General features: G+C 30.3%; 1 protein-coding gene across 1 annotated transcript in view; it reads left to right on the forward strand.

Moving 5' to 3' along the window:
• nAChRalpha2 (nicotinic acetylcholine receptor alpha2) overlaps window positions 1-14,875 on the forward strand; it is a 299,616-nt gene that overhangs the window by 273,580 nt on the left and 11,161 nt on the right. The window contains exons 5-6 of the mRNA XM_075374216.1: window positions 430-586; window positions 8,460-9,193. Of these exons, the coding sequence (XP_075230331.1) occupies window positions 430-586; window positions 8,460-9,193 (891 nt within the window). The remainder of the gene's footprint in view (window positions 1-429; window positions 587-8,459; window positions 9,194-14,875) is intronic.

Below are 14,875 nucleotides of genomic sequence, written 5' to 3' on the forward strand. Positions count from 1 at the left end.
ACACTAAAAATGCGACGAAGAAATGATGTGGTTTCATTGATTTATTAAATAACTTGCGTTTTGGCGAAGTTACAACTGGCCAATTGGAAATGCTTTGAGAAAGGAGGATTCCTTTAACCTACCCTCCGGACGGCGAAAATATATTTTTGTCTATTTCCAGACCGATTTATTGTGTCTAAAGATCCTTTTCAACAATATGTTACCACCGAAAAAAGCAGCTGCGTCGATTGCAAAAAATATTTATTTCAATCGGATTATTAAGAAAAAAATTGTTCGCGAACATAAAAAAATTATACGGGTGGAATACATAACCTCTTTTTTTTTAAGTCTGTTAAGAAAGATTTTCTTAACTTTTGTAAGATCATATTTCTGCTCTCTTGTAAAATTTTTCACAATTTTTAATAAAGTATTTTTATATGTGTTTTTCAGATCGATCTTAAACACATTAATCAAAAATTAGGTGAAGATAAGGTAGAAGTCGGAATTGATCTCAGAGAGTATTATCCTAGCGTTGAATGGGATATACTTGGAGTACCAGCTGAAAGGCATGAAAAATATTATCCTTGCTGCGCTGAACCATACCCAGGTACTTTTTATTACATTCAAGAAGCTATTTGCTTAGTTTAAGCCACCATTATAAAGTTCAAAAAAGAAGTATCAAGAATAAGTACAGTTTTACTGTAAGGATAGTTTCTATGGAAAAGAAGTAGGAATAATAAAAATTCAAAGAACTGGTGAATACTTTTCCGACAATCTTCTAAATGGTTTCAGTAATTTTAAATTTCTCTAAATAAACTTTATATTTAAAAAATTATAATATTTTCTTTTATAAGTTTTTTTCAATGTGAAGTAATCCAACTTGCTACTAAACCCAAGCTGAAGTGGTAATATTGTTTGCATCAAGTTTTAGTGAATTTTGGAAAAAATTCCAGTTATTACTTAGAAATATGATGGGAGCTTTCCTATAATTCAAAATACTTAACTTGATTCCTAATTTTTGAAGCCAGAACTTACCAGAAAACCCACTATAACTCTGCCTCAGTTTTAAATGATTTTTAGGGTCGTTGACTAGTTACTGGATGGCTATTATAATACAAGTATAACAAAAATGTTAGTGTGGTGAAAAATGAATCTGATGTATAGGACATACAATAAAGCAGGTAACCTGTGCTTATCTGACTCTGGAATGATTTGTTGGCTCCAACAAAAAAATTGTTTGATCTCATATTCCTTTTCTTTACTACCCAGTTTCTTTCCTTTTGTTTGAAGTCTATCTTCACCTAGAGAGATGATAGTAACATGCAAGGTTGCATCATTTCTAAACCGAAGCTTCCGATTCCTCCATTATTAAACAGAAGTAGTAAGACAGTCACTACAGGTTGAAAATATTATTGAGAGACTCAAAATCATATCTCCTTCCCACCTGTTCCATTGTAATTATAAATTATATGACATGCCAGCTGTGCAAGCAGGTAGTGATTGACCTATTACTTGCCCAAAAGTACTGAAAGATTGTACATACCCTACCCTGTGGGCATTATTATAATTAATTCAGTTTCTTGTTATGTGGTGTATTTCATATGTTACTGGTGTCAGCTTATATGCACATACACGTTTTATTAAACCCCATTATGTGCTTGTACTCTTAATTATTGAAATACAGATGAGAGTAACCTCTTATTAAACTTTACAAATTTAATTATATAAAAAATGGTTGCATTAGTAAATTATATCAATAAAATTTTTACACAACCTTCCTTAATCTTTTTTTTTTTTTTTGCCTTACAAATTGTGTATTTACAGTTGAACCGATTAAGAAGCCACAAGTAAATTATAGTATATATATATATATATATATATAAAACACTTGCATTAATTGGGATCAAAATAATTTAAAAGTTTACAATAGTCTATGAAAAACAAATCAAAAAAGACAACATTATTAAAAAAAATAGATTGTAAGCTTTAGTTCCGCTATCTTTTACCAAAATTGTAAACCTTTTAAAAAACATCAAATTTAATAACACAAAAAATTTTAATTTATAATTTAATTTTTTTTTTTTTTTAACAAAAAATGTACTAAAAATAGCTGAGATTTCCAAAATAATGTACTAGGACTATGCTGCATATGTTGTTCTCACAAATTTTACAAAAATTTTATTACATGAAAAAATATTACTAACAACCATGAATGATAAATATTACTTATAAAAATAAAGAAAATGATAATTAACACATTTGACTCAAAATCCCATAAATTGTCTACTTAGGTTCATTCGTAGAACCACTATTGCATAACTACTTGTACACATCAAAAATTAACAAGATATCTTACTAATACGTATGATACTAAAGAATTGGCCAATCCAAGATTAGCTTTAATTATAATTTTACACATAGTTCTCCCATTTTAACATGTTACAAATTTAATAATAATATTTTTAAAGTAAAATTCTATTTTAAGAAAGAATTTAATAACAAATGAATGATGCTGCTATTAATTTAACTTTTACGTTTTTAACAAATATATCGTCCGTCGACATATAAAAAATTCATATAACAAAATAGTTTGTTATAAAATAAAATACAAATGAATTCACAAATTTACATAACCCAATTTAATTTAATTTTAAATTTAGGTCAGAATTTATAATGGTTACAAGATACAACAAAGGAAGCGATTTAACACCAAGTACAAGAGGGTTTATGGGTTTATTGGTTGTTAGGTAGGATCTTGCACCTAGGAGATTGTTGTTTAGAAGGTTAACTGCTAGAAAGTTCACATGACTGTATAATCGCTGTCTGTAACTTAAACCAAACCATTTGATCTCATAATGAACATAAGGCGATCAAGATAGTCGTTAATTTCCTCGTTCCAAGCAGGTACCTCTGCAATGGATCTCACCTTATTCTGAAAACATTGTATAACCTCAACTTTTTACTTTTGCATGTCATGCCCCGTAGATGCATATGTCCAAATGTCTTACCACATGTCCAAACCGATGTTAGAATCACCTTGTATATTAAACTTTATTGGACAACAACAGGTGGACTTCAACAGAAGGCAATCACCCCTGCTCAATACTAACGTAATATGACTTGAATTATTCGGATTTACTTTTATCCTCTATTTTGCTAGCCAGCTGCCGATCAAGTATAACACCAATTGCAGCTTCATTGAGGCCAAGTGCGGGTCCTCGTCACCGGCCAGGATCACTTTATCATCAGCAAACGAGGCAACAGTGACATCATCCAGAGCTGGAAGGTACGCAGCAGTAAAAATCAAGTATTGGACTGGTCCTAAGACTTGTGGAAACCCTGATTTGATATCAAAGAATCCAGATAACTCACTGTTGCATCTCACCTGGGAGAAGCACTCTTATAGGTTCCGTAAGACCGATTAGAATGGTTAAAGAAGGCTGCGTTTCAACTTATGGAGCAGACCAGGCAGCTGAATCTTGTCAAAGGCCTGTTGCCCAACCAAGAAGGCCTCTGAGCAGAATCTTCTTTCTTCCAGGCACTGTGAGATGACAGTAACAGCTTTGTAGTATTGAACAACAGTTGAACGCCCCCTCTGAATCTAAATTGATGATCCGAATTAACTTTCTCCTGTTCCAACATTAACCACAGCCTTCAAATAAATTGTTTCAAATAACTTCAACAGAATCGTCAGGAGGCTTACTGACCTGTAGGAAGACACCTCGTGCGCAGGTTTACCCAGCTTCGGAATTATGATTATATGAGAAACCTTCCTCTTTGATGGGAAATATGACGACCGAAGGATACCAGTGAAGAGGTCCATGATGGACTTGATGGTCTTGAATGGGAGCATAACTAACAGTTTTTGAATTACTAGGTCAAAACCTGGATCTCCTCAAGCATTCCCGCTGTTTGATTTTGTGTAACACCTCCCTAGTTGAGATGGGCCTTAATCTTTGTTCTTTATTTATTTCTTACTTTCTCGTCTAGCGCTATATCTCTAGAAGGGAAAGTAATGTAATCGATCTAATTTGGACAGATGCATTTTTCACGGCATTTGACGTTTTGACACCTAAGGAATACAAAAAACCGGATGGAAATTTTCCCGATGTTAATGTTCATGTGTGTACTAGGTGTTGACCTCTAAATCACCTAATAACCTAATATCCAGAACTACTGGACCGATTTTGACCAAACTTGGTTAGATTATATCTATGTATGGGGCATTGATGCCATTAACTTTTCAACTTAAAAGGTCAAGGGAGTGAGGCTGTAGAGCAAGATTACCCCCTCAGCATCTCGAGATTTCGCCTAATTAAGATCATATTTTTCTTAAACATATTTGTTAATAATTAAAAAAATTGATGGAATTTAATTTAAAAAATCTGAAGAGAGAGAGAGAGAGAGAGAGAGAGAGAGAGTGAGGAAGAAATTATTTTATTAACAATCATTTTATTAAAATTTAAATTGTTCACAATTACGATTAAAATTATTTAAACAAAATATTTTTCTCAAATAATATGTGAATTGTTTATTAGTTTGTTATTATTACATTACTTCTGTTTATTATTATTATCACTTCTTGGCCTCTGGCACTAACCATTGTACTTTTAAATTCTCTGATTGGTTAGAGAAGTGTTGATAGAGATGATAATAATAGTAATAATAGCAACAGCCAGATAAATCATTGGAAATTATTTTCTCTGATTTTTTTCCACAGAATGGCTAAAAGAACCAACGGTTCATGGTTTGACCTCATTCAGTCATTTCTTTTAATTATTTCCAAACTTACTTTGTCGGTCCAGTTATTACTACCTCCCCTCAAATCAGATAGATCATGAGGTCAAATCTAATAGATCTGACACAGGTCAGGGAAAGAACCCATTTTCTCTCACCTGTGGCCACAGGTTGAGTTGTTCTCTTACAGATACTGTGAAACTATATGCTACAAGAAGTTTTTAATTTATTTTTGTTTCGAAGTTTTAATTTAGTGTTAAGTTTTAAATGAGTTTAATATTTAGATATAGGTCTGTGTATTATTTTGATGGGATGGCTCCCTCCAAGATATTTTGTGTTAGTGATAGTTGCAGCAAACCATTTTTTGTCAAGCAGAAGAGATTATCCTGCAAAGGCTCATGTGGTAAAATCTTTCACCCTGAAAGTGTCCATGTGGAAATTGATGAATTTGATATATATATATATATATATATATATATATATATATATATATGTGCTAAATGGGTTTAGTAAATTTCTTTGTAATGGATGTGCTAAAATCCCTAGAAATGACAACACACCTTTTGGTGGGGAGTTGACTTGTGATGAAATATCTTCTAGTGTTGGAGTTTTGGCACCTGCAATTGAAAGTAGCAAGCAAGATGACATGATCTACTTTGATTTTGTTAAAATGTTTGACTCAGCACCACATAATGTTCTTCTCAGTAAGATTAAGTACTATGAAGTTACAGGTAATATAATGAAATAGCTGTAATCCTATCTGACAGATAGGACTTTTCAAGTTAAAGTGTCTGGTTATTTATCCAGTCAATATAGACCAACTTCTGGTGTTCCTCAAGTTTCCAACTTGTGTTCACTGATGTTTATATTGTTTATCAGTGATATTGGGCAAGACCATAAGGTCAAAATTGATAACATTTGTTGATGATGTCAAGCTGTGTGCAAAAGTGAAGCTTTGATGATTATTTGGGCATTAATGAAGTACAGAAATGGGCGTCAGAGAATGAAATGAATTAAATTTTTAAAAAACAGTTGCCATGACATTTTCAAGAAAAACTCTGCCTGCAAAATACAACTATAAAATATATGATAAGGTGATTTGTCGTGTTGATAATGCTTGTGATCTAGGTATTAACTTTGACTCAAAGTTGTATTTCTCAAAATACATGGATAACATCACTTCTAAGGCTCGAAGGAACCTAGGATTACATTTGTGGATGGCTAGAAACTTCAAAAGTTGTAAGTCTCTATTGCATATATATGTATAAAGCACTAGTAAGATTGATTTTGGAATACTGTTCAGAGGGGTGGAAAAGTAATAAGTATTATTTGGGTAAACAGGTAGAGGCGATATAAAAAATATTCCTGTTCAATCTACATTGCTGTGGACTAGCCTTGCATCATGACTCAAATGATGATGATTGCAGGCACATTGAGACTGTATCTTTGAACAAGAAAAGGAAAATGTGTTCCTCTTTAAAGCAATCAACAGTTATGTAGAGGTGGATTTGACTCTGCTGGTTACAGAGTACTCTACTGGGTTACAGAGTACGTTGCCAGTAGAAGACATAACCTATTGAAACATATGTTGCACTCTTTGCTGTCACCAATATCAAGATACTTAGATGACCTTAATTTGATTAATGAGAGGTCAGAAGTTGATGTTTTTAGCAGGAGGTTACATGCTTTCAAAAATCTTGTCTGTTTATTCTTACATGAATAAAGTGTGTTAGTGTTCGCTGCTGTGTAATGGACAGCTGCCTTTCTGGCTGGCCATTGAACTGAACAAGTAGTTGGTGTACAAGTAGTGGACTCCCTTGAGCCTGTAGGTTTGAGTTAAATATGTCGATAGCATGAAGTAAGATACTTCCTGGCCTGTCTAGAAATGACGTTCTTATTATTTTATTTTATCATTAAATGTTAAATAATAAAAAATGTATTGTTAACACAAAAAAAACATATTTTAGTGCCACTTTTGAGGAGGTTACAGCTTTTTAACCTTGAAACCAGTAACTGCATATTAGACAAATTAAGATCATGAGCCAAATCATTAAATTCTGTTGGAGTAGTTTTGAGGTCCAGTGCTGTCACCTTGGGAATGTGGATTCATATAGATCCTTTTCTTCATTACTTTCTAATTTACCATAGCCTTCTTCATCCTCAAGATTTTCTTCTAAATTCCATATTTCTGGCAAAACTGGAACAGGTAAATCTTCACTACATGAAATAAGTCTTATGGCAGAAGGAAAACTACAATATGAAATAGATTTCTTGAATTTACTTGTGATACCTTAATTATGTGCTACAAAAGTTAGGCTCTCACCATTCTTCTAGGAACAGCCAAAACTTTACGTCACAGCTTCCCACTTAGTGAGCTGGTTAGTAAACGTACACAAGAATTACAGCTGATCTGAGAGTCCCAAGGATTCTTATGATGTCCTTTATTGCATCCAAAATAGAATTCATATGATTTTTTAACCAAAAGAGTAATAATTCTTCGTTGATATTTAAAAGTTAATTCACCACCCACACATAACAGAAATTGTTAGGATAATTCTGTATTAGCTTAGTTAAGGCAGGGAAGTTACATAAATACAGCACACAATTCTAATTTTTTTTAAATTTGTAACATTCTTATCGTGTATATTAATTTATTATTATTAATAGAGAAATTCAGTTTTATAAAATAATCATAATAATATTCATAACATTTTTAATTAATTATAAAGTCTTTTTGATGCATTTTTCTTGAATAAATTTCCTAACAGTTATACAGTTATTGATGAAAATAAATCAGAATTAATGGTAAAAAATTATCATTAAAGAGAATACATAAAACTGAGAGAGAAAGAGTGCAAAAAGTTTCACCATTTCAATAGTCAGTATAGGTGACACTACATATTTAATAACTGTTACAATACTTATATAATAAATTTATTATATATAATAAAGATCACGTACATTATGTATAGTATATATAACTGTATGGGTATTATTCAAGAGGTAAAAATATATAAAGTTTTATTGTACCAATCTGTGTGGAGAATTTTCTTTGTACATCCTGCACAAAGAAAATTTCATGATACTACACATAGGGTCCATTTATATTAAGCTAAGTGAGTACAGAATTAAAATAAGTATGGTAAGTGTCAGTGAGAAACATTTACTGAGGTTATACACAACTATCATAAATTCCAGTCAGTAAAACTGTTACTTAATCCAAATTAGCTAACAAAGCTGTCACAAATCCATTTATACAATAAAATTAACAGGTCTCAATAATTATAATGATCTTTAGACAATATTTGACTTCCATGAATTTACAAGTAGCAATCAAGAGCAGCTCAAGAATGTATGCCTCTCAAAATCTTCAAATTGCAACTGTTTTTATTAATATTTAATGTAAAGACATAATTTTAAGAGAAAATTCATAGAACCTTGAATTCATACCTCAGTAATGAATTGCAATTTCTACAAAAAGAGCTCTAACTAACAGTTTTGTCTTGATCTACTACTAAAGCAATAAATACTGGAAGAATTAATTATGTTTTGATTACCTCTTAATAGGAATGAATATCTAACAGTTACTAAAGTTGTTTCTTTTTAAGTTAACATTTGCTTGGATACCTAAAATATTAAATATACTTCAATAAAAACAAATTAACTTTTTTATTTTTATAACCACAATGATAATAAACAATTGACAATTCAGGCACTCATCTTATCTTTCATTTCATTTTCAGATATATTTTTCAACATTACACTTCGTCGAAAAACATTATTCTACACTGTTAATCTAATAGTACCATGTGTAGGTATTTCTTATTTATCAGTCCTAGTATTTTATTTGCCAGCTGACTCTGGTGAAAAAATTGCTCTGTGTATAACAATTTTACTGTCACAGACAATGTTTTTTTTGCTCATTTCAGAAATTATCCCATCTACATCATTGGCTTTGCCATTGTTAGGAAAGTATCTCTTGTTTACAATGCTTCTTGTTGGTCTTTGTGTTGTTATCACAATCATGGTACTGAATGTTCATTACCGTAAACCAAGCACGCATAAGATGGCTTCCTGGGTACGTAAGATTTTCATTCGTCAGTTACCAAAACTTTTGTTAATGAGAGTTCCAGAGCAACTTTTAGCCGATTTAGCTCCAAGTAAGAGAAACCAGAAACGTTCAAATTTATCTTCAGCAGCTCCTCCATCATCCTCAGGTACATCATCACCTGATTCTGTAAGACTTTTTCCTCCACGTCCAGGGGGATGTAATGGTCTTTACTCCTCAGCATCTGGTGCAATGAATAGGTTCAGCGGTCTGCTCGCTGGATACAACGGACTACCGTCCATGGTTGGGCTAGATGAAAGCCTCAGTGATGTCACCATTAGAAAGAAATATCCTTTTGAGTTGGAAAAAGCAATTCATAACGTTAAATTCATTCAACATCATATGCAAAGGCAGGATGAATTTGACGCGGTAAGATATTATATTTACATCTTTTAATTTTGTGTTTATATTGTTAAATTTTATATTTGCTTCAGATTTTAAAATTTTTTTATTTGCTTTAGATTTTTATAAGTGAATATAATTAATAAATTAATAAACGATAATCTACCTAATGTCTGAAAGTAAGTGATATTTAATTGCAGAGCATAGCAAAGAATAAAAAAGACACTATACCATTCCGTAAAACAAAACCAGTTTGGTTTTAGAATCATGGAACTTATCTGTGAAAATTCATAAAAACGTTACACATGACTTGTTTTACAGCTTCTTCTATTTTTTATTGAACTTATTCATATATACCTAATAAAAAATGTTTATAAATTATTCATTAAAGAAGAGAAGTAAGTGATTTTTTCCCCCAAATGTTGTCTAAAATTAAGCAGCAGGCTACTTACAATTCAAAAAAAACAATTCCCTTCATTTATATAAGAAAGAGAAGATATTCTTGAATATTTTTCAAAATGTTAACAAAATTTCATCCTTCTGACAAGAATTTTTTAGAAGTTAAAGAAAAAGGCCTTATTTCTGATCCAGAGACTGACAGCAAAATAATTCAGTCATATCATTATTCAATTAATGAGGAAATAAAAAACTGAAAAAAATTTTAGTCCTCATGAAGACAAGGTAGCAATTTTTTTTTCTTCTCCCTAACAAAATTTTTAAAAATTAAAATTAACATGTGTTGAGTACCAAAATAGAAATAAAAATTACTGAGTCATGTAATAAAAATTTCATGGCTGACTTCAATCATGAAATATCATTTTTGAAATTTTTCTCTGTCCTGGTCAAAGAAAACAGCCTTTTTTTCCAGAAATAAATCCAAATGGAAGGCAAGAAATGCATCTTCAAACATACATTGGAAGCTATGGACTGTGTAATAGAAACTCCTTTGTTATCTTCATGATTTTGCACTATTTTATGCTTCAAAGCATTGCAAAGTCAACAATCTTCCAACATTGCAAATGTTTTTAAAGAACCCCAAGCGCATTCCATCAAATTTAGTTTGGATCTTTACTAATTAATCACAATAATTTTTTCATTAATCTTAATTTTACATACAAACAAGAGATAGAGATTTTTTGTTTAAAGATGGTCATGCCATACTCTTCTATCTTGAAACTGTTTCTCCACATAGTGGTCATTTAGTTTCATTATAATTTTTCTCACAGCTATCTTATCCAGTAATGGGAATAGATAATTTATAAGTATTATTAATTACAAAATACTTTCTAGCTTTCTAAGGAACAAAAAATATAAACTTTAAGTTATAAAAAAATATGTATACCATTCCTATTATTTTTTTTTTTTTTTTTTTTTTTTGTATTAAGTATACTTAAGTGTATATCAGTTTAAGCCATTTAAGTAAAATGGTAGAAAATCATTTACCATAAAAACAGAATCTGTTATAAAAACATTGATTACCCAGCACTGTAGTGTTTATTAAGATTTCAAAAGCTTTCAGCAGATAAATTTTATGACCAATGCAACCAAGTGAAAGAAAAAATTATTTAAGGCAGTACTAATTAAACAAGTTTTTGGTGTACAGGTTTGGAAATACACATGCAAAGTATATTTAAGTTTAAATGGTTGAGATGTACAAAATTGAGGTATTAAGGTTATCTGACAAATTACTGTCATATCTTTTGATCTAATGCCTTTTAATTTACTGCAAATCGCTTTTTAATCCATTGGAATACCTAGTCTCAGTGAAGAAACACAATAAAAAGAGACTTTAAAAAGCAAGCAAAAGAAATCAAGAATATTTATATTGAATTTAACTAAACCTTGTCTCACGACACGTACAGCACCTATAAATTTGAATTCAGGTTGTATGAGTAATATTTCAGTAGTCTAGGCTGAGTCATTCTGTCTCTCCCACGTGCAAGTACAATTATTATTTTATATGTTGTAATAATGTACTGTAACATAAGCTATCACCTGTCTGGCGACATGGCATGCCGATGATAAGCAATTAAAAATCTTGTTGAATCTTTTTTATTGATATTTAATAACATAATATAACGATAACATCATTTGTAATGTTCACATCATTATTCAGTTCAGTGAAAGAAAGTATTCAGTCTTTGTTATCGAGTTATTCTGTACGGTACGATACAGTTTTATAGTTCATTTTTATAACGGTTTTATTCAGTGTTATTTTCGTTAATTTTAATTTACCTGTATTTTTGTCCCTATCGGGTTTTAACAATGAGTGATTTTATAGTGAACATAAACCGAGAAAACCCTTAAGTAGCTACGTAAAAAAAAATTAATAATCAGCAATGTATTTATAATCATAAAACAAAATAACTATGAAACTGCAGTCAGAGAGAGACATTGCTCAAAAAGCAAGCAGTGCAAATGCTGTTAGCGAAAGAAAAATTTTTTATATAATAAAGAGAAACAAAATTGATGGTAAACATGTTAGCCCTAAAACACTCGAAAGCGTATGAAAATGATTTGAAAGTTGGGCGATTTTATTAAAATCGCTATTAGAAAAAAGTTGATTCATGTTATTTCAATAACAAGTTTCCTAACTTGAACAAAATATTAAACCCCGTAAATACTAATTCCGAACTTTCAAATTTTTCTAGAATTACTAAAATCAATAAAAAGTTAAATCAATAAATCTTTGTTTCACGTCCAGAAAAAGTAATTCTTTATTGACTGAACGCAAAGATATTATTTCATGGCGTAGGGAATAATTTAAAGTGATCGATTTCGTGAAGAGGGTAAGACAATTTATTATCCACATGAAGCTTAGGTAACGCGGGTCATGTACGGGAAAAGGTATCGGTAGATAAAGAAATAAAGAGCCCAAAAGACACTTTTATGAAAGGTTGTCAACTGGTGTGAAACCCCGGTCGGAAAAGGTAATAGTAAAACAGTAACCCACGTAGGAAGTGAAAATGGGTATTTGAACGGTGGTTTATGGGTATTTTAATCCAGATATGCTCAAGAATATCACGATTAAATGAATAGTGACCATTTTATGCAGTAGTTTAAAAGAAAATTTCAAAATAGTAGCTGAAGGATCCGTCATAGTAATGGATATTGCGCCGTATCATTGCCCGAAAACTGAAAGAATTCAAAACGCTTCGACCTGAAAATCGGAAATTGCCGAATGGTTAAAACGAATAAAAATTTTGTACACCGAAGACGTGTTAAAAGTACAACTTTTAAAAATAGTAAAATCAGTTAAACAAGAATATATTCATTATCAAGTAGATGAACTCGCAAAATAAATAAAAAATTGTGTCGTGTTGCACCTTCCTCTAACCATTCTAATTTTAACCTAATAGAACTGATATGGGCACAAATCAAAGGCTACATTGGGAATGATAACCAAACATTTAAGTTAAATGATGTAAAAGATTCATTTATTGAAAGTGTTAATAGAGTGAAGGCAGATGCTTGGAAAAATTATATTCAACTTGTAATTAAAAGAGAATAAAAGGATGAGAAGCGGGCAGTTTCTATGAAAATATTATTGAAGATATTGTGATAAATTTGAGAAAATAGGACAATAGTTCAACAGACAGCAGCTTATCGAGTATTGAAGAAATACATTGAGGTAACAAATATTTTTTCTGTTTTACTTGATGGAATTCTAATATAACGTAACATACTTTCTTAATTTTTTTATATTTAAGGTAAATATATCATTATTTACAATTTTCTAACTTTTTATTACAAGCATTTTTACTTGTGTTAAAAAGAACTGTTTTTTCTCGGATGTATTCCGCTAAATTAAATTAAATTAGAATCATCATACTGTTGTTTTGGTTTGCTGTACTGTTGCGTGAGACAAGGTTTATATACTCGTACGTATTTGTAAATATAATAACAGTTTACTGGAGGGAATATGTTATACATTAATTGAAATAATTACAAACCCAAAAGATACTTTACATAAAAAAGGTGATCTTATTTTTGAAAGTTTGAAATTAATAAAGGGTGATAATTTTCCTTTAATTTGTTTATAACTAAACATATTTAAAAATACGTTAAGAGTGTTTACATACATAATACTTCAGTATGAATGTAAAGTAAAGATAAGGTGACTATGAAAAAGATAAAAAAGGATTTTTGAATTTTCTTAAAGAAATAGAACCCATTTAAAAAAATAGAAAGAATTATTGAGTTAATTTTAAATTAGAATCCTTAATTTTAAAATAATATAAAGAAAACGAAGTACAGGTATGAAGGCTGTATATAACTGAATCCATATCACTTTTTTTCTTCCTCCAGTAAACTTTTTTGTACTGGTCTAATAAATTAGACGTGTTTCATATGGAAATCCAATATCACATTGGTCAAGAACATATCTTATGGAAAAAGCAATTTGATTTGTGAAAATCAGTCTATGGGTTCAAGAGTTTAAAAAATTTTAAAGTTTTAATAGAAACAACTAATTATTTGGCCTATTTTTTGTTGAAGAAAAAACACTGACCTTTATATTTTTTGCTTGAAGATTAAAATAAAATCAAAACATTAGTAAAGTATTTAAAAATTAATAAAAACATTAAAAAACAGTTGCCCAACCAAAATATGAGGCTATAAATTGTATGCCTATTATGACAATGAAACTACGATTACTAGTTTTAATTTTTCATTGTTCAGCATAGCAATTTTTCATAAAGATGTACAGCAAATGCTACTTTACCACTAAATTCAGAAAATAATTATTTAACCCGTGATAAATACTTGTTAAAAACCCTCAATTTCAGTTGATTTCATATAGTTGAGTAATTAAAGATGAATGAATATTTCATAACAATATATGCAGTTGTTATTATAAATTGATAAAAATGGCTTAGAATAAGTAAAAATCATATTGAATGGAAAAAATAACATAAAGTTTGGCATTTATTTTATAGATTATCAACTTCAAATACAAATTTTCTGTTTTCTCCATTGGATGGTTCTTCTTTACTTCGTTGTACTAAGTAGAGGAAATGAGATCGCGATAAATTTCAGATTTCAACGGAAATACCCAATTTGACCATCCCTGAATCCATTTTGCCTAATTTCGACATAATGTCTGTACGTACGTATGTATCTCGCATAACTCAAAAACGATTAGGCGTAGGATGTTGAAATTTTGGATTTAGGACTGTTGTAATATCTAATTGTGCCCCTTCCCTTTTGATTTCAATCGACTGAACCAAAAGTCTCCAAAAAAGCCCAAAATCCCCAAAAAATTGGATTTTGGACTTTTTCTTAACTGCAGTAATAAGCGCTCATTGAGAGCTTTCCAAGGAAATATCATAAGTGGTAATTATTTTCATTGGTTCCAGAGTTATAGCCAAATAAAAGTCTAATTAATGAAATATTTGGATCTTAGAAGTGAAGGCACATCGGTTCAAATCCTACTTCATCTCCTTTTCTTTAACTTTTTTTGTTTAATTTAAATATATTGATTTATTAATATATATATTATATTATATATAAATTATATATTTATTAATTATTAACCTCTGAATCAAAAAAAAAATGTTTAAAATGTTAATAATAAATAATAATTCAATATTAACAATTAAAAGAAAAATATGAAAAAATATTGGAAGTTATTAATGAAATAAAATTTTATGTACTCTTCATTTTAAAAAAAAATGTGTGTATGTAATTTAATAGGCGTAGAAGGAAGTC

This window comes from Lycorma delicatula, chromosome 1 (genome assembly GCF_047948215.1).
Source record: "Lycorma delicatula isolate Av1 chromosome 1, ASM4794821v1, whole genome shotgun sequence".
NCBI lineage: Eukaryota > Metazoa > Arthropoda > Insecta > Hemiptera > Fulgoridae > Lycorma > Lycorma delicatula.